At 42.6% G+C, this 25,485-nt stretch overlaps 1 protein-coding gene across 2 annotated transcripts in view; it reads left to right on the top strand.

The window, feature by feature from the left end:
• Positions 1-25,485, top strand: part of CSTF3 (cleavage stimulation factor subunit 3) — a 224,709-nt gene that overhangs the window by 134,127 nt on the left and 65,097 nt on the right. For both annotated transcript variants that reach the window (XM_069739444.1, XM_069739445.1), the window contains 2 exons: positions 7,959-7,991; positions 13,544-13,641. In XM_069739444.1, coding sequence (XP_069595545.1) covers positions 7,959-7,991; positions 13,544-13,641 — 131 coding nt within the window. The remainder of the gene's footprint in view (positions 1-7,958; positions 7,992-13,543; positions 13,642-25,485) is intronic.

Below are 25,485 nucleotides of genomic sequence, written 5' to 3'. Positions count from 1 at the left end.
AATAATAAATAAGGATAAGGTCAAATGCAGTTTACTATCCCAATATACTGTAATGGATCACTGACAGGCACATAACCTGAATTGTAACAATTATGTGATCCATTTTTTCTCACTCATTGACTTATAACTGGAGTATCCATTTAGTACCTGTTGTAATTTATTTATTTTTGTAAACGCAGACCAATGCATGTAAGAAAACGTTAATATAAATTGGCACATTGACTTGCCGTGGTCTTTGTGCTTATCCATATGCTACCTGTTTTGCATTCACACAGCTCACGGATGTTTAATACACTCATCTGAACAAGTCCTTGGACTAAGTTCCCAGAATGAGTATTTGGTGCCTTTTGATGCTTCAGATTTTCTGCAGCAATTAAGTTACAATGTATGTAAAAGTCTAGACACAAATGATAAAAATGTTCACTCTTCCATGCAGTAGTGCTTTGAATCTGTCAGATTGCAAGGGCATTTCCTGGTTACTGCTGTCCTAAGCTCAGCCACAGATTCTCAATATGGATTCGGGTTTGGGCTCTGGGTGGGCCATTCCAAAACTTTGATCTTCTTTTGGTGAAGCCATTTTTTGTTGTTTTGGAGGTATTCTTAAGAGTTCTTGTCTTGCTGAAAAGTGAAACTCATCTTCAGCTTTTTAGCAGAGGCTTGAAGATTTTAATGCAAAGCTGACTGATATTTGAAACTGTTCATAACTCCCTCCAAATTAACTAAAGCCCCAGTTCCAGATGCCAAAAAATAACCCCAAAGCATAATGCTGCCTCCACCATGCTTCACTGTGAGTATGGTGTTCTTTTGGAGATGAGCAGCGTTGGCTTTGTGCCAAATGTACCTTTTAGGCTGTGTGCACACGTTGCTGATTTTTCGCTATAAAGACGCATAAAAAAAAGCATACATTATGCATCCCATCATTTAGAATGCATTCCGCAATTTTTGTGCACATGATGTGTGTTTTTTTAGAGCAAAAAAAATGCCTTGCGGTAAAAATTGCAGCATGTTCATTAATTTTGCGGATTTTTTTGCGTTTTCCCCACTAATGCATTGGGAAGCTCCTTAAAAAACGCGCAAAAAAAACTTCAAAAAACGCGAAAAAACGCATGCAGATTTCTTGCAGAAAATGTCCGGTTTTGCTCAGGAAATTTCTGCAAGAAATCCTAAGCGAGTGCACATAGCCTTAGAATTATGGCCCAAAAGTTTATCTTTGTCTCATCAGACAATAACACATTTTCCCACATGCTTTTGACAGACTTGATGTATATTTTGGCAAATTACAGCTATGCTTGGATGTTTTTCTTTGCAAGGAAAAACTTCCATCTTGCCATCATACCTCGCAGGCCACACAAAGGGCTGTGGAGTCGGTAAGCCACAGTTGCGACTCCGACTCCTGTATTTTATCAGGTTCCGACTCCGGCTCCCACTCCTTCATAAATGGCCAATTCGTAACAATAAATTTACTGTTGTCAAATATTAACATTGTGCTTATTCAGTTTCTCACCATCATATAATTAATCAGACCACTTAGAGCAAAAACTATATTTATTAGAATATAGCAAATAACTTTTATAAACGTTTCTAAACTCACTTGTAAGTAAATATGCAATAAACACTGTTATGCAGTTAATAAGAAGAAATCTATAAATTTGTCCTCAGAAAAAGTATTGCCTCTGTCAGATCCTTTTTCATGGATGCCCTCAAATCTGATCTAATTATTTTGAGAGCAGAGAACAACCTCTCTACACTAACTTGGTGGCAAAGCAGTAACCACTCGGGCAACATCTCTGACAATGTCAGGATATAGAGGAATCGCTTGTTGCACTATTATTTTTGATGAACGGTCACATTTCTCAATTTCTTTTAGTGCACATGAAAAATTCTGCTGAAATGTACTGGCTGTGTTCTTTGATGGGGATGACTCTTCTATGCGGGAACGCTTTGCACGGTCCTTGTGATCCAAATAGTTTTCAAAATTAAATTCTGCATCAGTTGATGAGGGTGAAGATGTGGCAGGACGACCAAACTCTTCTTGTTCCTCCTGACTGTTCTGCAACCCTTTCATCCTTACTGCTATTTCAGACAGGGCTCTAGCAATTTTTCCAGCTCAGTCACCTGATTCCACTGATTTTCATTTAGCGTCAGTTGAGGGTTAGCCATGTCTACAAGAAAGGTTTTCAGTTCAACCAAGCGCTGAATCATTAAGTAAGTATTGCCCCATCGTGTGGCTTGATCAATAATTGCCCCTTTTCCAGCACGTCTCTTCAAAATTGAGTCAACTTTAGGGGTTCTGGCAACAGTAGCCAATTTTCTTACCTTGCCAATCAGTGCAGCAGCATGTCCTTCTTGCAGACTGTCTCTTATAGCCAGCTGTAGCATATGCACAACACAGCGCATGTGATGAATGAAAGAACGTATTGACACAGTTTCAACAAGATCATCTAAACTATCATGTTGCTGTTCATCTGAAGCAACTTCAGTTTGCTCCTCAGTTACAATACTGTGTTCCTCTATTTCAAACATTTCTGTGTCTGTGGACCCAGAATGTTCTTCTAGCTGCTGGTCACCATCATTACTCTCATTCATTAGCTTAATAGTACTTATCATATTTGAAGCATTGTCAGTTAGGACAGAAAGAACTTGCTCTTTTTTAAGCTCATAGACTTGCAGAACCTTTTCCACCAAGACCTGGAGAAACTCACTGGTGTGATGAGCTTTGGTGTGTTTTACTGCCAATGTCTTGGTAACTATTTCATTTTTGTCACAAACAAATCGGACATTGATGGCAAAATAGTTCACTCTGACGTGTGCAGGCATCCATTTTAAGAAACAGGAAGCGTCCCTTGAGAGTTTTTTTAAGTTCTTCCTTTTGTTTAAAAGCTTCTTCGATTACTAATTTTCTAATACTCACTCTCTCCAGAGAAACACCAAGCTTGCGGGCCATTTCCCCATTCAGACACACAAAAGCTGGTCGTGAAAATAATGAAATAGGCACACTATCCTTTACAACAAGCTCTATGATCTGTTTTTTAAATGTATCTACTGTCATTGTCACAGTAACTTTGTCACTGACAAAATATCTTGCAACTGATGGCTGCAAAGTTCTCTGCTCCTTTTTTGGCTGGAAGAGCTGGGCACTAGTTCATTGGTTTGGATGCAGTCTTTCTCATCCAATGCTTTCAGTACTTCTGGATGAAAGCGCTGTAAATGTCTCTTTAGATTAGAAGCTCTGGTAGGAGCATTTTTATCTTTGCCTGAATATGCACTGATCTTGGCTTCACAGCATTTGTTTTAGTCTGGATCATTTGTCATACACTGACAGACATAATGTTTTCTATCCTGAGTGATGGTGAAATGTTCAAATACAGCTGATTTAATGTGACGCTTCTTTGACATTCTCAGGTTTTTAATTCTGCATTCACAATCCAAATGACAATTGTTTTTCCTAAAAATAATTGTACAAAATTGCCAGGTCGTACAACTGATATAGTGGTCAGTAATACTGTTATTCCTCATGTACTCACAGTTAACTGATGCAAAGTTTGTTGAAAGGATACTACTTCTTACAGTCTTCCTCTTCTGAGTAGCAGCTGTGAGATGCTTGGAAGACACACACCAAACATCTAGTCTAGAGGAGGAGCTTTACTACTAAGAATTTGCAACACATTTTCACTTTCAGTTTCATACATTGTAAGTAGGGGGGTTGGGGCAGCATGAGGTTAACCAAGTATAAGATTAGATAAGGGAAGTGGAGAACAGTGACACACAAGAAGTAAGAAATGTCTCTATCTCCAGCAGAACTGCTTATCACTGTTGTTCATAGTTTGATAGAACATATATATTTGAGTAACATTTATAAAATTCATATGAAAGTTCAATTATGAAATATTAATAAAAAATTTTTTAAAGCTGAAGTCGGTACATTTCTACCGACTCCGACTCCAACCAAAACTAACTCCGAATCCACAGCCCTGGCCACACATATGAAGAATACAGGAGATTGTCACATACAATACACAACTTGTCAAAAATTCTTGCAGCTCCTTTAATATTGGCCTCTGTTTAGCCTCTCGGGCCTATTTTCTTTTTGCCTCTCCATTAATTTTTGAGGGAAATCCAGTTATAGGTAATGTAATTGTGCCAAATTTAAGCCACTTCTTGATGAGTCTTCAAATTATTGCATGCAATATCTAATAAATTGGAACTTTTTTTCAACCTTCTCCCGAATGATACCTTTCAGCAATAAGTTCCCTTACTGTGTTGTAAGCTGTTTACGGACCATGGCATTTTCTATATAATGTAACTAAGAAAATGTCAAGAAAATCCTTCTAGAACAGCTGAACTATATATGGGGTTAATCAGAATCACTGTAGATGATGGCAGCTTTGCACTGACTACTATTGAACAGGAGTCTGAGGGTATGTGCACACGTAGAATGGTCCACTGCCAATTTTTCCGCAGCGGATTTGATAAATCTGCAGGGCAAAAACGCTGCATTTTTGCTGCAGATTTATAGCGGATTTAGGGTATGTGCACACGTCCGGAATGCATGCAGAATTTTCCTGAGATAAACCTGAGGTTTTCCACAGGAATTCTGCATGCGTAATTTTTGCGTTTTTTTCGCGTTTTTGTTTGCGGATTTTATGCGGATTTTTTGCGTTTTTTTCCCAGACACTCCAAATGCCATAATATAATGGGAAATCTGCAAGAAATCCGCAAAAACAATGAACATGATGCTTCTTTTTCCGGAATGCGTTTTTTTTGCGGAAAAAACGCATCATGTGCACAAAAATTGCGGAATGCATTCTAAATGATAGGATGCATATGCATGCGTTTTTTATGCATTTTTATAGCGTTTTATCGCGGAAAAACGCGCAAAAAACGTGAAAATTCCGGAACGCGTGCACATACCCTTAAAAGTGATGTGTAGACAAAATAATAAGTTGCAAGTTTTCAATGTTAATTGGAAGAGTTGGTTGAATCATCCAGAAAATATTGTTCTAATTTAATAGTAGTCATTAATGATTACGATCCTTGAAATCTGCTGAATACAGCCCTGTATGTTATGTTGTATTTTATTTTCTGTAGGTTTAATCCCTATGTAGACTTCATTATTTTTCAGTCTAACGTATTGTATACACTGCTTGTTGTTATTTTCTTAAAACCAATTAAAAAGATATTGTTAAAAAAAAGTGATGTGTAGACTTTTCATATCCACTGTAGGTTACTTGGGATTTTCCATTACGTTTTCGAGTGATTTTCTTTACACATTTATAGAAGCGCTTTTTCCTGTCGCGGTATTTATATCAAGTTTTAAATGAAGCCACTATGTTTTGGAAACTTCCTGTTTGTTGAGCTTTTTTTTTTTTTTTTTTTTTTTTATCTGCCGTTTTTCTACATCTCGTTTACGTTTATAGATAGAATCCGCAAATAAAATGCATATTTCCCACAAGCAGGATAAACATGTTGCAGATCTCATAATTGCACGGCAGATCAGCACACACACCGATCATGCGCTTTGCTGGGACTGTAATATGCCTTTTTTTTTTTTTTCATAAGAAAATAAGTACCCCAAAAAACTCATCATGGCAGCTTGCCTTTAGTCTATGCACACATTAGAAACACTGGAAATAGAAGGCTGCTGTATCCCATGTAAAGCTACTTTCACACTAGCGTTTTTTTTACGTACGTCGCAATGCGTCGTTTTGGAGTAAAAACGCATCCTGCAAAGTTGCCCACAGGATGCGTTTTTTCTCCACTGACTTTCATTAGCGATGCATTGTGACGTATCGCCACACGTCGCATCTGTCGTGTAACGGATGTGTCGTGTTTTGGTGCACCGTCGGCACAAAAAAAGTTACATGTAACTTTTTTTGAGCGTCGAGTCTGCCATTTCCGACCATGCATGCGTGGCCGGAACTCCGCCCCCTCCTTCCCGCACCTTACAATGGGGCAGCGGATGCGTTGTAAAACTGCATCCGCTGCCCCAGTTGTTAATTTTTTTTGCAGTTTGCGACGGTACATCGGGCCGACACATGGCGACAGCCCCGTACCGACGCTAGTGTGAAAGTAGCCTTGGCTTGGTTTACATTGCATTAGTGCAGTCCGTTCAACGCATACGTTAAACGGCTTGCGCTGACGCAAGTGCCGACTTTGCACAGCGCTAGCGCAGATGGAGCATCTGCTAGTTCCATCTACCCTAGCGTTGATGGACCCGGAAACGCTGCAGCCCGCGTCTCAGGTCCGTCAATGTCGGACGCATTGCTAGCGCACGCCCATTGTGGGCGTGCGCTAGCGATGAGTCCGACATTGCATTCAATGGTGCCATTAACGGACTACGTTACACCACGTTATGCCGCGGTGTAACGTAGTCCGTTAAACGGAGACACAACGCAATGTGAACCTAGCCTTAGAGGCATCTACTAATACTATGCTATTCCTTATCTGCAAAGATGGTATACTGTCGTCTGCCATTCTGATGAAGGCCCAGCAGTGTACTCTCGTGTCCAATAGAGTATACTCCGGAGGTTGGCGTTATACTACGTGATGTATTCTTAGGCCGTGTTCGAAAGTAGAATAAATACTGTATTTTTCCTCTACATTTTCTCTGCAGAAAATCTGCTGCGTTTATCTGGATATCTTTGTGTTTTCAGTGTGTATTTTCTCTTGAGCCTTTTATGGGGCGTTGAAAAACAACACATTAAATGCTGCTACAAATTGTGCACCAAAAACGCATAAAAAAAAGTCAGCAAAAAACGCATTAATCAGAGAAGATTGATATAATGTATTATTGTACAGACACCAGCAGAAAATGTGCAGACAAAAAGGCAGCATTTACGCTGCGTGTGAACATGGCTTTACCCTGCTGTTACAGACATGTTCTCATTAAGAAGAGGGTAGTAAGCTGCTGTCAGACCCCTCGTATCTGCCCGGCGCACAAAGGAGAAAATGTTGAAATCTAGCCTATCAGTCCTTCTTTCCTACGGCATCTGTCATTAGATGCCCCTTCAAAATGATGATTTATTCTAATCACATTAATGTAACTTAGGCTAGGTTCACACTGCGTTAGTGTGACCCGTTTAACGTACTATGTTACACCGCGGCGTAACGCAGTCCGTTAACGCTGCCATTACTTTCAATGACGGACGCATCGCTAGCGCACAGCCACAATGGGCGTGCGCTAGCGATGTGCCGTCATTGAGTGACGGACCCGAGACACGGGCTGCAGCGTTTCCGGGTCCGTCACTGCTAGCGCAGATGGAGCTAGCAGATGCTCCATTTGCGCTAGCGCTGTGCAAACGTCGGCACTTGCGTTAAAGTTCACACTGCGTTAGTGCAGTCCATTCAACACATCCGTTAAACGGACTGCACTAACGCAAGTGCCGACGTTTGCACAGCGCTAGCACAGATGGAGCATCTGCTAGCTCCATCTGCGCTAGCAGTGACGGACCCGGAAACGCTGCAGCCCGCGTCTCGGGTCCGTCACTCAATGACGGCACATCGCTAGCGCACGCCCATTGTGGGCGTGCGCTAGCGATGCGTCCGCCATTGAAAGTAATGGTGGCGTTAACGGACTGCGTTACACCGCGTTATGCTGTGGTGTAACGTAGTCCGTTAAATGGGTCACACTAACGCAGTGTGAACCCAGCCACAGTCCGTTTAACGGATGTGTTGAACGGACTGCACTAACGCAGTGTGAACTTAGCCTATGATGTTAGAAAATGGGCATCTCCAGGACACAGACCTGCTACATATGGCAACACTCCGGGAACATGCAGTGATACAGGTCTGCAGACACTGGATTGTGATGGTGGGTGGTGGGAGGGCGACATAGAAGGTAAATATGACTCCAAAGTAATTTTAGGAATGTTTCACAACTTGATGTACATCACATTAGACACAGGATCCCAAACCATGCTGTACTGTTATTATTATAATACTTTTTTATTTACCTACAGGTTAAGGCAAAAAATTACGACAAGGTGGAAAAGGTAAGTCTGTTCTGCTTGTCCCATTGTTAGCAGTAAAGTTGGTTTAGTATTTTAGACATAAAGCTGCTTATATTATAGTCCGACATAATAGGGCAGATTTATTACTTAGAGTCAGTGATGAGCGAATATACTCGTTACTCGAGATTTCTCGGGCACGCTCGGGTGTCCTCCGAGTATTTTTCAGTGCTCGGAGATTTAGTTTTTCTTGCCGCAGCCGAATGATTTACATCTGTTAGCCAGCATACGTACATGTGGGGGTTGCCTGGTTGCTAGGAAATCACCACATGTACTTATGCTGGCTAACAGATGTAAATCATTCAGCTGCGGCAATAAAAACTAAATCTCCGAGCACTAACAAATACTCGGAGGACACCCGAGCATGCTGGAGAAATCTCAAGTAACGAGGATATTCGCTCATCACTAGTTAGAGTACATCCACATAGTGAACACGCAGCCAACATAGTGCATGAGATCTGCAGCTATCAATGTATTGTGCGGCTGTCATTGCAAATTTATGCAATGGAAAGTGTGAAGTGTGCAGCTGTCCCCAACCTCAACCACAGTGCAGGGATCATTATAGAGTGGCTGAGGTGGTGTGATTGAGCTGGCTCGTCCTGTTGGCATGTTGGACATTTTACCTCATGCCAACATGTTTGATCATTTAGAATCACACTTTAATGATTTTTTTCTTCTATCTATCTACCCCCCATAACCATAGTTTTTATGTGTGCAGTGCAATTCTTAAACTTACTGATTGCTGCCTTCTTCCACCACAGCACCATTCTGACCCTGTAGTGCACCACATGACGGCAGCTCTGACAGCACTGTCTGCGTAGATCCTAAGTGGCATGTCAGTGTTATTCTAGGGGTCTGGTGCGTCTCACACTTACATTTACAAGGTGTGGGCCGGCAGTGCAGAAAATACTGGGACCACGCTGGTAATGGAAGAAGGCAGCGATCTGTAATCCATGCACTGTGCACCATGGCTAATTTGGTCGTTAATAAAAGAATTGTCAGTGTGCTACTTCAAAGCTTTTTTTTTTTTAGATAATTTTCAAAAATGCCTAGTAACCCTACTTGTGCCCTCCGTTCTGCTAATGAATACATTTCAAAAACCTGACCGGCACATCCAAACATAGACTAAGTGTGAACAGGTGCTGAACCTAGAGTCGCCAACTCGTATATAGTTAGGCAATAAATAAATAAATAAGGCAGCACACTGCAGCGCTAAAACATGTAAACTTGAAAACACGAAATTTGAACTGCATTACTGCACTAGAAATATGAAAAATGAGAGCTTTTAGCGCATAAAAATGGCCAATTTTATGTGTACCTGGTAGCCCCTTTACGGCATCTCTCTTATACCAGGTCCTAAACTTGCCTTACCTCGCTGAGAATAAATGTCTCCATCTGAATGGGTACATGTGAAACCTCTTCTTAGACTAAAATTCTCTCTCTCTGTGGAGGGGTATTGGACCTGCTGTAATTAAAACACCTGAAGCTAGGAGGCGGAGTGCACGATCAGAAGGCTAAAGAATACATTTCAAAAACCTGACCGGCACATCCAAACATAGACTCAGTGTGAACAGGTGCTGAACCTAGAGTCGCCAACTCGTATATAGTTAAGTAAATAAGGCAGCACACTGCAGCGCTAAAACATGTAAACTTGAAAACACGAAATTTGAACTGCATTACTGCACTAGAAATATGAAAAATGAGAGCTTTTAGCGCATAAAAATGGCCAATTTTATGTGTACCTGGTAGCCCCTTTACGGCATCTCTCTAAGAGCTAAAAGCTCTCATTTTTCATACTTCTAGTGCAGTAATGCAGTTCAAATTTCGTGTTTTCAAGTTTACATGTTTTAGCGCTGCAGTGTGCTGCCTTATTTACTTAACTATATACGAGTTGGCGACTCTAGGTTCAGCACCTGTTCACACTTAGTCTATGTTTGGATGTGCCGGTCAGGTTTTTGAAATGTATTCTTTAGCCTTCTGATCGTGCACTCCGCCTCCTAGCTTCAGGTGTTTTAATTACAGCAGGTCCAATACCCCTCCACAGAGAGAGAGAAGTTTAGTCTAAGAAGAGGTTTCACATGTACCCATTCAGATGGAGACATTTATTCTCAGCGAGGTAAGGCAAGTTTAGGACCTGGTATAAGAGAGATGCCGTAAAGGGGCTACCAGGTACACATACAGGTCCTTCTCAAAAAATTAGCATATAGTGTTAAATTTCATTATTTACCATAATGTAATGATTACAATTAAACTTTCATATATTATAGATTTATTATCCACCAACTGAAATTTGTCAGGTCTTTTATTGTTTTAATACTGATGATTTTGGCATACAACTCCTGATAACCCAAAAAACCTGTCTCAATAAATTAGCATATTTCACCCATCCAATCAAATAAAAGTGTTTTTTAATAACAAACAAAAAAACCATCAAATAATAATGTTCAGTTATGCACTCAATACTTGGTCGGGAATCCTTTGGCAGAAATGACTGCTTCAATGCGGCGTGGCATGGAGGCAATCAGCCTGTGACACTGCTGAGATGTTATGGAGGCCCAGGATGCTTCAATAGCGGCCTTAAAGGGAACCTGTCACCTGAATTTGGCGGGACCAGTTTTGGGTCATATGGGCGGAGTTTTCGGGTGTTTGATTCACACTTTCCTTGCCTGCTGGCTGCATGCTGGCCGAAATATTGGATTGAAGTTCATTCTCTGTCTTCCATAGTACACGCCTGCGCAAGGTAAGATTACTTTGCGCAGGCGTGTACTACGGAGGACAGAGAATGAACTTCAATCCAATATTTCGGCCAGCATGCAGCCAGCAGGTAAGGAAAGGGTGAATAAAACACCCGAAAACTCCGCCCATATGACCCAAAACCAGTCCCGCCAAATTCAGGTGACAGGTTCCCTTTAAGCTCATCCAGAGTGTTGGGTCTTGCGTCTCTCAACTTTCTCTTCACAATATCCCACAGATTCTCTATGGGGTTCAGGTCAGGAGAGTTGGCAGGCCAATTGAGCACAGTAATACCATGGTCAGTAAACCATTTACCAGTGGTTTTGGCACTGTGAGCAGGTGCCAGGTCGTGCTGAAAAATGAAATCTTCATCTCCATAAAGCATTTCAGCCGATGGAAGCATGAAGTGCTCCAAAATCTCCTGATAGCTAGCTGCATTGACCCTGCCCTTGATGAAACACAGTGGACCAACACCAGCAGCTGACATGGCACCCCACACCATCACTGACTGTGGGTACTTGACACTGGACTTCAGGCATTTTGGCATTTCCTTCTCCCCAGTCTTCCTCTAGACTCTGGCACCTTGATTTCCGAATGACATGCAAAATTTGCTTTCATCAGAAAAAAGTACTTGGGACCACTTAGCAACAGTCCAGTGCTGCTTCTCTGTAGCCCAGGTCAGGCGCCTCTGCCGCTGTTTATGGTTCAAAAGTGGCTTTACCTGGGGAATGCGGCACCTGTAGCCCATTTTCTGCACACGCCTGTGCACGGTGGCTCTGGATGTTTCCACACCAGACTCAGTCCACTGCTTCCTCAGGTTCCCCAAGGTCTGGAATCGGTCCTTCTCCACAATCTTCCTCAGGGTCCGGTCTCCTCTTCTCGTTGTACAGCGTTTTCTGCCACATTGTTTCCTTCCAACAGACTTACCATTGAGGTGCCTTGATACAGCACTCTGGGAACAGCCTATTTGTTGAGAAATTTCTTTCTGGGTCTTACCCTCTTGCTTGAGGGTGTCAATGATGGCCTTCTTGACATCTGTCAGGTCGCTAGTCTTACCCATGATGGGGGTTTTGAGTAATGAACCAGGCAGGGAGTTTATAAAAGCCTCAGGTATCTTTTGCATGTGTTTAGAGTTAATTAGTTGATTCAGAAGATTAGGGTAATAGGTCGTTTAGAGAACCTTTTCTTGATATGCTAATTTATTGAGACAGGTTTTTTGGGTTATCAGGAGTTGTATGCCAAAATCATCAGTATTAAAAGAATAAAAGACCTGACAAATTTCAGTTGGTGGATAATGAATCTATAATATATGAAAGTTTAATTGTAATCATTACATTATGGTAAATAATGAAATGTAACACTATATGCTAATTTTTTTAGAAGGACCTGTAAAATTGGCCATTTTTATGCGCTAAAAGCTCTCATTTTTCATATTTCTAGTGCAGTAATGCAGTTCAAATTTCGTGTTTTCAAGTTTACATGTTTTAGCGCTGCAGTGTGCTGCCTTATTTACTTAACTATATACTCCGTTCTGCTAATGACCTCAATAATCAGAACCTCCCACTCCCGTCTCCAAGACTTTTCACGTGCTTCGCCAATTCTTTGGAATACACTACCCAGGTTAATACGATTAATCCCCAATACTCACAGTTTTAAGCATGGCCTAAAAACACATTTGTTCAGACTGGCCTACCGCCTCAACGCATTAACCTAACTAGCCCTGTGTTGCTAATTCAACATTTTTACCACAACCAGGTTCCTCTCATCATGTTCTCATACGCTTTATACAGTTAATAGCCTCTGTGTCTGTATTGTTACATACATAGGCAGTGAACTGGTTCATGCAGCTTTACATGAACACCTGAGCCTTACACTATGGCTGGTCCGAACAACGAAATTGTTACCATCCACCTCTCGTGTCTCCCCTTTTCCTCATAGACTGTAAGCTTGCGAGCAGGGCCCTCACTCCTCTTGTTATCTGTTTTGCTCTATGTGTTCATGGTTACGCTGTAATGTCTTTTATTGTATGTGCAAGACTCCTCTATAATTTGTAAAGAGCTTGCGGAATATGTTGACGCTATAGAAATAAAATTATTATCATTATTAGTAAGGCACAAAAAGTGGTTTGAACACATCATAAATCTGACATATGGCATGAACAGTGCAAATTAATCTCATGTTTTCCAGCATTTAGTTTAGTAATCTCCATTACTTTAACATTAAAGGAAGCAATAGTTTTGACAACTGAATTCCCAGTTGACTTCAAGTCTTTGGATGTTATGGAAGATGGAACGGGTGATGTGTAATAAGGCGGTGTATACAGAAGACCCATGTTTCTTCAGTGCACATTAGTCTTCATTCTTGTGTTAGCAGGTGATATAGTATCAGGTTTGCTGATTCATGGTGCTCAAGCCACATGTAGCATGAAACAGATCTTGGCCGCACATTTGCAGCCCATTGTGTTTTACTTTGAAACACTCCGGCATTTCACAAAAATTATACTGTAAAGATCCAGCCTGGGACCATAGCAGTGCTGGGAATAGCCGGCCAAGGGTGGCACTAGATTAGTCTGATCTCCATCTAAGGTCCCCAACTGGATTATTAAAGTATATGTTCTCAGAAGTGCAGGAGCGTTTCAGAGGAAAATATGCTTGGATGCAATCACGTATCCAGGCTCTAATGCATGCTCCTCGTGGTTTGGCAGGAGGAATCACATAACAGGTTCACATTTAATGCATGTGTGAAATTGGACGAAGTTTGGCAAAGAGTATTCATTTTGTCATCGACCCTCTCTGTATCTGCAGTTATTTCAGAGATGTCTGATGAAAGTCTTACACATAGATCTGTGGAAATGTTATGTGTCTTACGTGCGAGAGACCAAAGGGAAGCTTCCAAGTTACAAGTAAGTATCATTATGGCTCTTCTATGTTTGGTAAATCTATGTCTATGAGACCACTAACTTAGAGGTTTGGGTCTGTAACAAGACCTCCCAGCAGCTCATGTCTTACAGCACTGCTGTGTTATTTTGGAGAAGGTCCATTGGACCCCCAGGCATGACTGTGATCACAGCTTCTGAACCTCCTATATTTATGACCCCTCACAGTACTCCACTTTTGAGTCCGACTCGTAGATTCGATATCTCTAGTTTGACTGACTGGAGTGTAACAATTAACATTGCTTTTCTCAAACGATAGACCTGTAGATGAAAACTGTACATTCTCTATCCTCATGCTCACCCTGCCATTCAGCCATAATGATTGGCAGTAAAATTAAAGACGTTGATATTGGTGCCACACACAGCTATAATGTGTGTATCTATAATTGTGGTGCATTAAAAACCCACAAACTACAGTTATCACCTATCCACTTCCCTCTTTAGTCACACACTATCTCCAACTCCATACTGCTATTATTTATGTTGTTGAATAGGACCCATAAAGATTCTTACTCATTCACTTCTATGGGTGCGGTAGTGCTTGAGTGTTCACACATGCGCACTACCACTCTGCTCAAATTGGGGCACAGGATCTAATGTTCTTGAGTGTGGCGGTCCCAGTGGTCTCATCCATATTGTACAGACATTTATCACCTTTTTTGTGGATATGTGATTAACGCTGTCGGTGGGATAACCTCTATTACATACGCAGTGGATGCTAAACCTGTAAAGAGAATCTTCAGATCACACAATGCGTTTATACTTTACTAGATGGTGGCCCGATTCTAACGCATCGGTATTCTAGAATATGCATGTCCACGTAGTATATTGCCCAGCCACATAGTATATTGCCCAGTCACGTAGTATATTGCCCAGTCACGTAGTATATTGGCCAGCGACGTAGTATATTGGCCAGGCACGTAGTACAGGTCCTTCTCAAAAAATTAGCATATAGTGTTAAATTTCATTATTTACCATAATGTAATGATTACAATTAAACTTTCATATATTATAGATTTATTATCCACCAACTGAAATTTGTCAGGTCTTTTATTCTTTTAATACTGATGATTTTGGCATACAACTCCTGATAACCCAAAAAAACTGTCTCAATAAATTAGCATATTTGACCCATCCAATCAAATAAAAGTGTTTTTTAATAACAAACAAAAAAACCAACAAATAATAATGTTCAGTTATGCACTCAATACTTGGTCGGGAATCCTTTGGCAGAAATGACTGCTTCAATGCGGCGTGGCATAGAGGCAATCAGCCTGTGACACTGCTGAGATGTTATGGAGGCCCAGGATGCTTCAATAGCGGCCTTAAGCTCATCCAGAGTGTTGGGTCTTGCGTCTCTCAACTTTCTCTTCACAATATCCCACAGATTCTCTATGGGGTTCAGGTCAGGAGAGTTGGCAGGCCAATTGAGCACAGTAATACCATGGTCAGTAAACCATTTACCAGTGGTTTTGGCACTGTGAGCAGGTGCCAGGTCGTGCTGAAAAATGAAATCTTCATCTCCATAAAGCATTTCAGCCGATGGAAGCATGAAGTGCTCCAAAATCTCCTGATAGCTAGCTGCATTGACCCTGCCCTTGATGAAACACAGTGGACCAACACCAGCAGCTGACATGGCACCCCACACCATCACTGACTGTGGGTACTTGACACTGGACTTCAGGCATTTTGGCATTTCCTTCTCCCCAGTCTTCCTCCAGACTCTGGCACCTTGATTTCCGAATGACATGCAAAATTTGCTTTCATCAGAAAAAAGTACTTGGGACCACTTAGCAACAGTCCAGTGCTGCTTCTCTGTAGCCCAGGTCAGGCGCCTCTGCCGCTGTTTATGGTTCAAAAGTGGCTTTACCTGGGGAATGCGGCACCTGTAGCCCATTTCCTGCACACGCCTGTGCACGGTGGCTCTGGATGTTTCCACACCAGACTCAGTCCACTGCTTCCTCAGGTTCCCCAAGGTCTGGAATCGGTCCTTTTCCACAATCTTCCTCAGGGTCCGGTCTCCTCTTCTCGTTGTACAGCGTTTTCTGCCACATTGTTTCCTTCCAACAGACTTACCATTGAGGTGCCTTGATACAGCACTCTGGGAACAGCCTATTTGTTGAGAAATTTCTTTCTGGGTCTTACCCTCTTGCTTGAGGGTGTCAATGATGGCCTTCTTGACATCTGTCAGGTCGCTAGTCTTACCCATGATGGGGGTTTTGAGTAATGAACCAGGCAGGGAGTTTATAAAAGCCTCAGGTATCTTTTGCATGTGTTTAGAGTTAATTAGTTGATTCAGAAGATTAGGGTAATAGGTCGTTTAGAGAACCTTTTCTTGATATGCTAATTTATTGAGACAGGTTTTTTGGGTTATCAGGAGTTGTATGCCAAAATCATCAGTATTAAAAGAATAAAAGACCTGACAAATTTCAGTTGGTGGATAATGAATCTATAATATATGAAAGTTTAATTGTAATCATTACATTATGGTAAATAATGAAATTTAACACTATATGCTAATTTTTTGAGAAGGACCTGTATATTGCCCAGCCACTTAGTATATTGCCCAGCCACGTAGTATATTGCCCAGCCACGTAGTATATTGCCCAGCTACATAGTATATTGCCCAGTCACATACTATATTGCCCAGCTACGTAGTATATTGCCCAGTGACGTAGTATATTGCACTGCGACGTAGTATATTGCCCAGCCACGTAGTATATTGCCCAGCCACGTAGTATATTGCCCAGCTACGTAATATATTGCCCAGTCACGTAGTATATTGCCCAGTCACGTAGTATATTGCCCAGTCACGTAGTATATTGCCCAGTCACGTAGTATATTGCCCAGTCACGTAGTATATTGCCCAGCCACGTAGTATATTGCCCAGCTACGTAGTATATTGCCCAGTGACTTAGTATATTGCACAGCGACGTAGTATATTGCACGGCGCCGTAGTATATTGCCCAGCTACGTAGCATATTGCCCAGTCACGTAGTATATTGCCCAGCCACGTAGTATATTGCCCAGCCACGTAGTATATTGCCCAGCGACGTAGTATATTGCCCAGCCATGTAGTATATTGCCCAGCCACGTAGTATATTGCCCAGCTACGTAGTGCATTTTTTTGGAAGTGCATTTGAACAGCAAGGTTGATTGCTGTTGAGGGGAACTAGGAAAAAAAAAAAAAAAATCTCTATAAATCTTCAGCAGAGCGAGTGTGAGCGAGCTGAGTGTGACCAGAGCGTAAGTGTGGACGGCGAGCGAGTGTGAGCGAGCTGAGTGTGACCAGAGCGTAAGTGTGGACGGCGGTAAGTGTGACTTGTGATTCAGTGACTTTGGAGTCAGGGAGTTTTCAGGGGAGGAATTACTGAATTGCTGTCTGATTTTTATTAATACTTTGTATTTATTTATATTTTTTTTTATTGAACTGTTCTGTCTGGTGCAATCCCCATTAGGAAATGTGCTCCACGATTGTTAATGCCATCCAGTGCACATCTTGCCACATGTATGCAGTCCTTGAGCAGCCGATCGAGGGTGCATACTGCTGTGCGAGATGTGAGCACGTTGTGCATTTGGAAACCCAGATTCTGACTCTAAATGTGCAGCTGGCAACGCTGAGATCCATAGACAATATGGAGAGGAGTCTTCTGCTCACGGAGCAGACGCTCAATGGGACAGATGAGGGGGGGATGGTGGGATGGAGCTGCAGGACAATGAAGTAGCAAGCTGGGTGACAGTTAGGAAGCGGGGTAGAGGGAAGAGTGCCAGGGAGGCTAGTCCTGATCTGGAACACCCCAATAAGTTTGCTAAGTTGGCAGATGAGGGGGGTGCCAGTACAGGGGTAGCACTGCTGCAGCCAGGCATGTCCTCTGAAAGCCGGAGGAGTGACTGCTCCAGTAAGGAGGGAAATAGGAGAGCAGGGCAGGCCAGACAGGTGCTGGTAGTGGGCGACTCAATTATTAGGGGAACAGATAGGGCAATCTGTCACAAAGACAGGGATCGTCGAACGGTGTGCTGCCTACCTGGCGCTCGAGTCCGACACATCGCTGATCGGGTGGACAGATTATTGGGAGGGGCTGGTGAGGACCCAGCGGTCATGGTGCACATTGGCACTAATGACAAAGTTAGAGGTAGGTGGAAGGTCCTTAAAGATGATTTCAGGGAATTAGGCTGCAAGCTGAAAGCAAGGACCTCCAACGTGGTATTTTCCGAAATACTGCCGGTACCACGTGCCACGCCAGAGAGGCAACGGGAGATTAGGGAGGTTAATAAGTGGCTCAAGAATTGGTGTAGGAAAGAGGGGTTTGGGGTCCTGCAGAACTGGGCCGACTTCTCAGTTGGCTACAGGCTCTACGCTAGGGACGGGCTGCACCTCAATGGGGAGGGTGCAGCTGTGCTGGGGGAGAGAATGGCTAGAAGGTTGGAGGAGTGTTTAAACTAGGAATTGGGGGGGAGGGTATTCATTTTATAGGAGGGGAAGATAGTGCAGACAGAGTCCTGGGCACAAATAAGGAAGTTGGGGGTGGCGGTGGCATGGGGGGTGGGGTCAGAACAGTTAATAATTTAAGAAATAGAAGTACAGAGAGGAACATAAAATGCATGTATACTAATGCCAGAAGCCTCGCCAACAAAATGGACGAATTAGAACTAATGTTGTTGGAGCATAATTATGACATGGTGGGGATATCTGAAACGTGGCTGGATGAGAGCCATGACTGGGCTGTTAACTTGCAGGGCTATAGCCTGTTCAGAAATGACCGTACAGATAAGCGAGGGGGAGGGGTGTGTCTATATGTAAAATCATCCTTAAAACCCATCCTGCGCGATAATATAGGTGAATTTAATGAAAATGTAGAATCCCTGTGGGTGGAGATAAGGGGAGGGGGAAAAAATAATAAATTAATGATAGGGGTTTGTTATAAATCTCCAAAAATAATGGAAGCAATGGAGAATATCCTCGTAAAGCAAATAGATGAAGCTGCGACTCAAGGAGAAGTCATTATTATGGGGGACTTCAACTACCCTGAAATAGATTGGGGAACAGAAATCTGCAGTTCCAGCAAAGGTAATCGGTTTTTGACAATTATGAGAGACAATTACCTTTCACAACTGGTTCAGGACCCAACAAGAAGGGGGGCACTGCTAGACCTAATATTAACCAACAGGCCAGACCGCATATCAAATATAAGGGTTGGGGGTTACTTGGGAAATAGCGATCACAAAATAATAAGTTTTCATGTATCCTTTAAAAAGATGTGTAGTAGAGGGGTTACAAGGACACTAAACTTCAGGAGGGCAAATTTCCAACGGATGAGAGAGGATCTTGGTGCAATTAACTGGGACGATATCCTGAGACACAAAAATACACAGAGAAAATGGGAGACGTTTATTAGCATCCTGGATAGGACCTGTGCACAGTATATACCGTATGGGAATAAACATATTAGAAATAGGAGGAAACCAATATGGCTAAATAGAGCTGTAAGGGGCGCAATAAGGGACAAAAAGAAAGCATTTAGAGAATTAAAGGAAGTAGGTAGTGAGGAGGCATTAAATAAATACAGAAAATTAAATAAATTCTGTAAAAAGCAAATTAAGGCAGCAAAGATTGAGACAGAGAGACTCATTGCCAGATTGAGTAAAAATAATCCTAAAATATTCTTTAACTACATAAATAGTAAGAAACTAAAAAATGATAGTGTTGGCCCCCTTAAAAATAGTCTGGGTGAGATGGTGGATGAGGATGAGGAAAAAGCCAATATGCTAAATGACTTTTTTTCATCAGTATTTACACAAGAAAATCCCATGGCAGACAAAATGTCTAGTGATAAAAATTCCCAATTAAATGTCACCTGCTTAACCCAGCAGGAAGTGCGGCGGCGTCTAAAAATCACTAAAATTGACAAATCTCCGGGCCCGGATGGGATACACCCTCGAGTACTGCAGGAATTAAGTACAGTCATTGATAGACCATTATTTTTAATCTTTAAAGACTCCATAATAACAGGGTCTGTGCCACAGGACTGGCGTATAGCAAATGTGGTGCCAATATTCAAAAAGGGAACAAAAACTGAACTCGGAAACTATAGGCCAGTAAGCTTAACCTCTACTGTGGGTAAAATCCTGGAGGGCATTCTAAGGGACGCTATACTGGAGTATCTGAAGAGGAATAACCTCATGACCCAGTATCAGCACGGGTTTACTAGGGACCGTTCATGTCAGACTAATTTGATCAGTTTCTATGAAGAGGTAAGTTCCGGATTGGACCAAGGGAACCCAGTGGATGTAGTGTATATGGACTTTTCAAAAGCTTTTGATACGGTGCCACACAAAAGGTTGATACATAAAATGAGAATAATGGGGATAGGGGAAAATATGTGCAAGTGGGTTGAGAGCTGGCTCAGGGATAGGAAACAAAGGGTGGTTATTAATGGAGCACACTCGGACTGGGTAGCGGTTAGCAGTGGGGTACCACAGGGGTCAGTATTGGGCCCTCTTCTTTTTAACATATTTATTAATGACCTTGTAGGGGGCATTCAGAGTAGAATTTCAATATTTGCAGATGACACTAAACTCTGCAGGGTAATCAATACAGAGGAGGACAATTTTATATTACAGGATGATTTAGGTAAACTAGAAGCTTGGGCTGATAAATGGCAAATGAGCTTTAATGGGGATAAATGTAAGGTCATGCACTTGGGTAGAAGTAATAAGATGTATAATTATGTGCATAATTCTAAAACTCTGGGCAAAACCGTCAATGAAAAAGACCTGGGTGTATGGGTGGATGACAAACTTAAATTCAGTGGCCAGTGTCAGGCAGCTGCTACAAGGGCAAATAAAATAATGGGATGCATTAAAAGAGGCATAGATGCTCATGAGGAGAATATAATTTTACCTCTATACAAGTCACTAGTTCGACCACACTTAGAATACTGTGCACAGTTCTGGTCTCCGGTGTATAAGAAAGACATAGCTGAACTGGAGCGGGTGCAGAGAAGAGCGACCAAGGTTATTAGAGGACTGGGGGGTCTGCAATACCAAGATAGGTTATTACACTTGGGACTATTTAGTTTGGAAAAACGAAGACTAAGGGGTGATCTTATTTTAATGTATAAATATATGAGGGGACAGTACAAAGACCTTTCTGATGATCTTTTTAATCATAGACCTGAAACAGGGACAAGGGGGCATCCTCTGCGGTTGGAGGAAAAAAGGTTTAAGCATAATAACAGACGCGGATTCTTTACTGTAAGAGCAGTGAGACTATGGAACTCTCTGCCGTGTGATGTTGTAATGAGTGATTCATTACTTAAATTTAAGAGGGGACTGGATACCTTTCTGGAAAAGTATAATGTTACAGGGTATATACACTAGATTCCTTGATAGGGCGTTGATCCAGGGAACTAGTCTGATTGCCGTATGTGGAGTCGGGAAGGAATTTTTTTCCCCAATGTGGAGCTTACTCTTTGCACATGGGGTTTTTTTGCCTTCCTCTGGATCAACATGTTAGGGCATGTTAGGTTAGGCTATGGGTTGAACTAGATGGACATATAGTCTTCCTTCAACCTTAATAACTATGTAACTATATATTGCCCAGTCACGTAGTATATTGCCCAGCCGCGTAGTATATTGCCCAGTCGCGTAGTATATTGCCCAGTCACGTAGTATATTGCCCAGCCACATAGTATATTGCCCAGTCACGTAGTATATTGCTCAGTCACGTAGTATATTGCCCAGCCACGTAGTATATTGCCCAGCTACGTAGTATATTGCCCAGCTACGTAGTATATTGCCCAGCTACTTAGTATATTGCCCAGCCACGTAGTATATTGCCCAGCCACGTAGTATATTGCCCAGCCACGTAGTATATTGCCCAGTCACGTAGTATATTGCCCAGTCACGTAGTATATTGCCCAGCCACGTAGTATATTGCCCAGTGACTTAGTATATTGCACAGCGACGTAGTATATTGCACAGCGACGTAGTATATTGCACAGCGACGTAGTATATTGCCCAGTCACGTAGTATATTGCCCAGCCACGTATGTCACAGGTTAAAAAATAAAAAATAAGTATACTCCCCTTCAGATCCGAGGGCCCCTTGTAGTTCTAACATACTCACCTTTGGATCCGAGGGCCCCTTGTAGCGTGCGGCTGCCGCCATCTTCCGTTCCCAGGATGCATTGCGAAATTACCCAGATGACTTAGCGGTCTCGTGAGGCTGCTAAGTCTTTTGGGTAATTTCGCAATGCATCGCCGGGAATGAAAGATGGCGGCTGGCTCTGCAGACAACGGAGGGTGAGTGTAGTAGGTTTTTTGATTATTTTTAACATTACATTTTTTACTATTGATGCCGTATAGGTAGCATCAATAGTAAAAAGTTGGGGACACACAGCGTTAATAGCGGTGGTAACGGAGTGCGTTACACGCGGCATAACACGGTCCGTTACCGCCGGCATTAACCCTGTGTGAGCGGTGAGTGGAGGGGAGTATGCGGGCGCCGGGCAGTGACTGCGGGGAGTAAGGAGCGGCCATTTTCTTCCGGACTGTGCCCGTCGCTGATTGGTCGTGGCTGTTTTGCCACGACCAATCAGTGACTTGGATTTCCTTGACAGACAGAGGCCGCGACCAAAGAATATCTGTGACAGAAGGACAGAAAGACAGAAGTGACCCTTAGACAATTATATAGTAGATTAACATGTAGCTGTAATGTACAAAATGAACTTGGATGCTTCCACTCGCCTTATGCAGGTGGACCTGGACTAGTCCAGGAGACCTTTCCTCCCCAAGACTATTCCGGGCCCATTCCCTGCAGTGCCCGCGTCCTCTCAGCTCCCCTCCAGTCTTTGTTATTGGCCCAGATGACCTCCCTGGATCTCTGCTCCCTCCCCACGGCTGGTCTCTGTAATGGGCTTGCCAAGGTCCTTGCTTTGGGATTGGAAATGCATGAGCAAAGCTGTGGCAGGGGCACAGAGATGAGAACATTTTAGATGGGGACATTTTATATTTCGCTTTACTTACACACCAATAAAAATTATAACCTGCTCTGTCAAAGAATATTTCTGCATGTATGGTCCTTGAAAGTGTCTGTATGAAGGCAGACCAGCGTCCGCCACAGGAGCTCTAAATCTGGCCTTTGCATTGGTCAGTCAGTTTAAGAGCTATTTGTAGCAATACCCTAGTGAAAATTAAAAAAAATTGGTTCCAAAGTAAATTTTTAAATAAAATGTTCATTTTTTCCTTCCACATTGCTTTAGCTCTTCTGAAGCACCCTTAAGGGTTAATAAACTTCTTGAATGTGGTTTTGCGCACTTTGAGGGGTGCAGTTTTTAGAATGGTGTCACTTTTGGATATTTTCTGTTATATTGACCGCCCCAAACTCACTTCAAACGTGAGAAAAGTAGAAAACAACAAGGCACTCAATAAAAATGACTTGTGGATGGTGCTCAAGTAGGGTATCCAACCCGTAATCTAAGCAAAAATAAACTTGGCGCTCAAATTGTTGAAAGATGAGGAAATGTCATTTATTTTGCATCCAGACAAAAAACAGAAGAAATAACTGAACGTTTTCAGTCTCACAGTATCTTGCAAACAGAAAAAAGAAATCATGAAATAAAGCAATCAATAAAATAAAAACGGTCATATGATGCATTTTCTCATAAATGACATAATTAGAACCATATTGAGTTACATTCCGTCACAGCGGCACAAAATGTTGTTGCCGCAGCGGAACACGACAAGACCTTATTTAGTCCAGACAAAATACCTAGGAGTCAAGCGTGTATGATATTGTTAAGGAAAGGTGTGAATAGACAGGCGTGCACATGGTATTAATATATTTCTTATAGCTGTAAAGGATATGGGTGCTCCTTAGTGTTTATTGGGTAGGAAAAAATCCGAGTGGCACCTGGTTCAGAAGGAAAAGACAGTGTGCTTCAAATAAGCTGGAAGGATGATAAGAGGAAAATGCCTAAGGAAGAAGTCACAAGTATTAACCAAGGCAATATGTTATTCATAGGAAAATACACATTTACCTGAATTCTATTTAAGGAGGCAAGATTGAATGTGGCTAAATGAAATGTAGCATGCCTTAAATAGCGACTGCCATTGCTGTAATAGAGTACTCTGAAGAAAAAAAAAATAATAAAGAAAAATATATATCAAATGTTGTCTCCTTTTTGCTATGTGTCCACCATATATGTTTGGCATGCGTCCAGCATTACCTGGATGCTGCGTGGGGAATCAGAATTCAGTTCAGCATGTCCATTATAGGTAACCACTATTGCAGTGACCGAGTGCTGTAAGGAAAGGGACATGTGCTATTTAGGCTATGTGCACACGTAAGAAAAGAGGTGCAGAATTTTCTGCACAAAATCCGCATCTCCTAGCAGAATCCGCAGCTGCGGATTTGCCGCGGTTTTTATGCGGATTTTGTGCAGTTTTTATGCGGAATTGATGCGGATTTTGTGCAGATTTTTTGCATTTTTTGCCATTGCGGATTTTTAACATGGAGGGGTGCAGAAACGTTGCAGATCCGCACAAAAGAAGTGACATTCGCTTCTTCGAAATCCGCAGCAATTCCGCACTGATTTTTCCGCACCATCTGCACAACTATTTTTTAATCCCATTGATTAACATTGTACTGTACTTCACAGTGCGGATCTACAGCGTTTCTGCGTGGAAAAATCCGCTGCGGATCTGCAGCAAATCCGCATCGTGTGCACATAGCCTTAATGTGTATCTGAACATAGTGTGTGTGTGTGTAAGATTGCCATGTGCTAAGTGCAGCGCCCCAGGGTCCTGGTCGTTGCAGTAATGTCATTCTTCCACCTGGGGGAGTGATGTTACGTCTGAAGGCAATAAAGGAGATCACTTTGCCAGGTATCACAAACCACACAACACACTCCTACGCTCCTATTTATTAGGACACTCTTCACAATTAGGTAAAACTGGTGGTCTGGATAGGAAGTTAGAGAGAGGCGAGATGGGCTTCACCCAGTAAGCAGCTCTCTGAGCTCTGCTCAGGTAGTGGGTCCCTGACGGGTGGGATCCTGTCAGAGGCCTAGACAGAAAGCCACGGAGCTGCGACTTCCTACCGATGCGGCAGCATCCTAAGAAAGAGACATTGAAGGAGAATTGTATTGTAGAGGGTGAGAAACGAAGTCATAGCAAAAGGAGAGGAAACCAGAAGGAGTTCTGCCCTGTAAAAGGCAGCCTCCTTTCTGAGGCGCAGAATCCGGTAGCCGGAACACCGAGGGAGTCATCGTCTCCAAGCCTGGCTCCAGAGACCGGCAGGACAGCTAAGGCTACGTTCACATTCGCGTCTTTGGACGCAGCATTGTCGCCGAAACGTACGACGGATGTAAAACGCATGCAAAAACGCATTGTTTTGTGACGCATGCGTCCATTTTTGGCTTGATTTTGGATGCAAAAAAAATGCAACTTGCTGCGTCCTCTGCGCCCTGACGCTTGCGCCAAAAATGACGCATGCGTCACAAAACGCAAGACAACGCATGTCCATGCGCCCCCATGTTAAATATAGGGGCGCATGATGCATGCGTCGCCAAACCTGCGCCCAGCGCAACGCAAATGTGGGCGTAGCCTAATTCCATATTAGTTGCCCGACCTTTACCCAGGAGGCACGGTGGCAACGATGGAAGGCTGGGGCGTGCTAGAGTCCCTGTAAAAAGCCTCAAGCCACCAGTCATACGGGTTGTTACTATCCATCTGGGTGACAGAGAGAAAGACATAACATCTAGAACACCAACATCAGTTGTGAGGACCTTACCGAGAAGCTTAGCAGGAA

Source organism: Ranitomeya imitator, chromosome 9, assembly GCF_032444005.1.
Source record: "Ranitomeya imitator isolate aRanImi1 chromosome 9, aRanImi1.pri, whole genome shotgun sequence".
Taxonomy (NCBI): Eukaryota; Metazoa; Chordata; class Amphibia; order Anura; family Dendrobatidae; genus Ranitomeya; species Ranitomeya imitator.
Note: the sequence above shows the minus strand (reverse complement) of the source record. Positions and strands in the feature narration are given on the sequence as shown.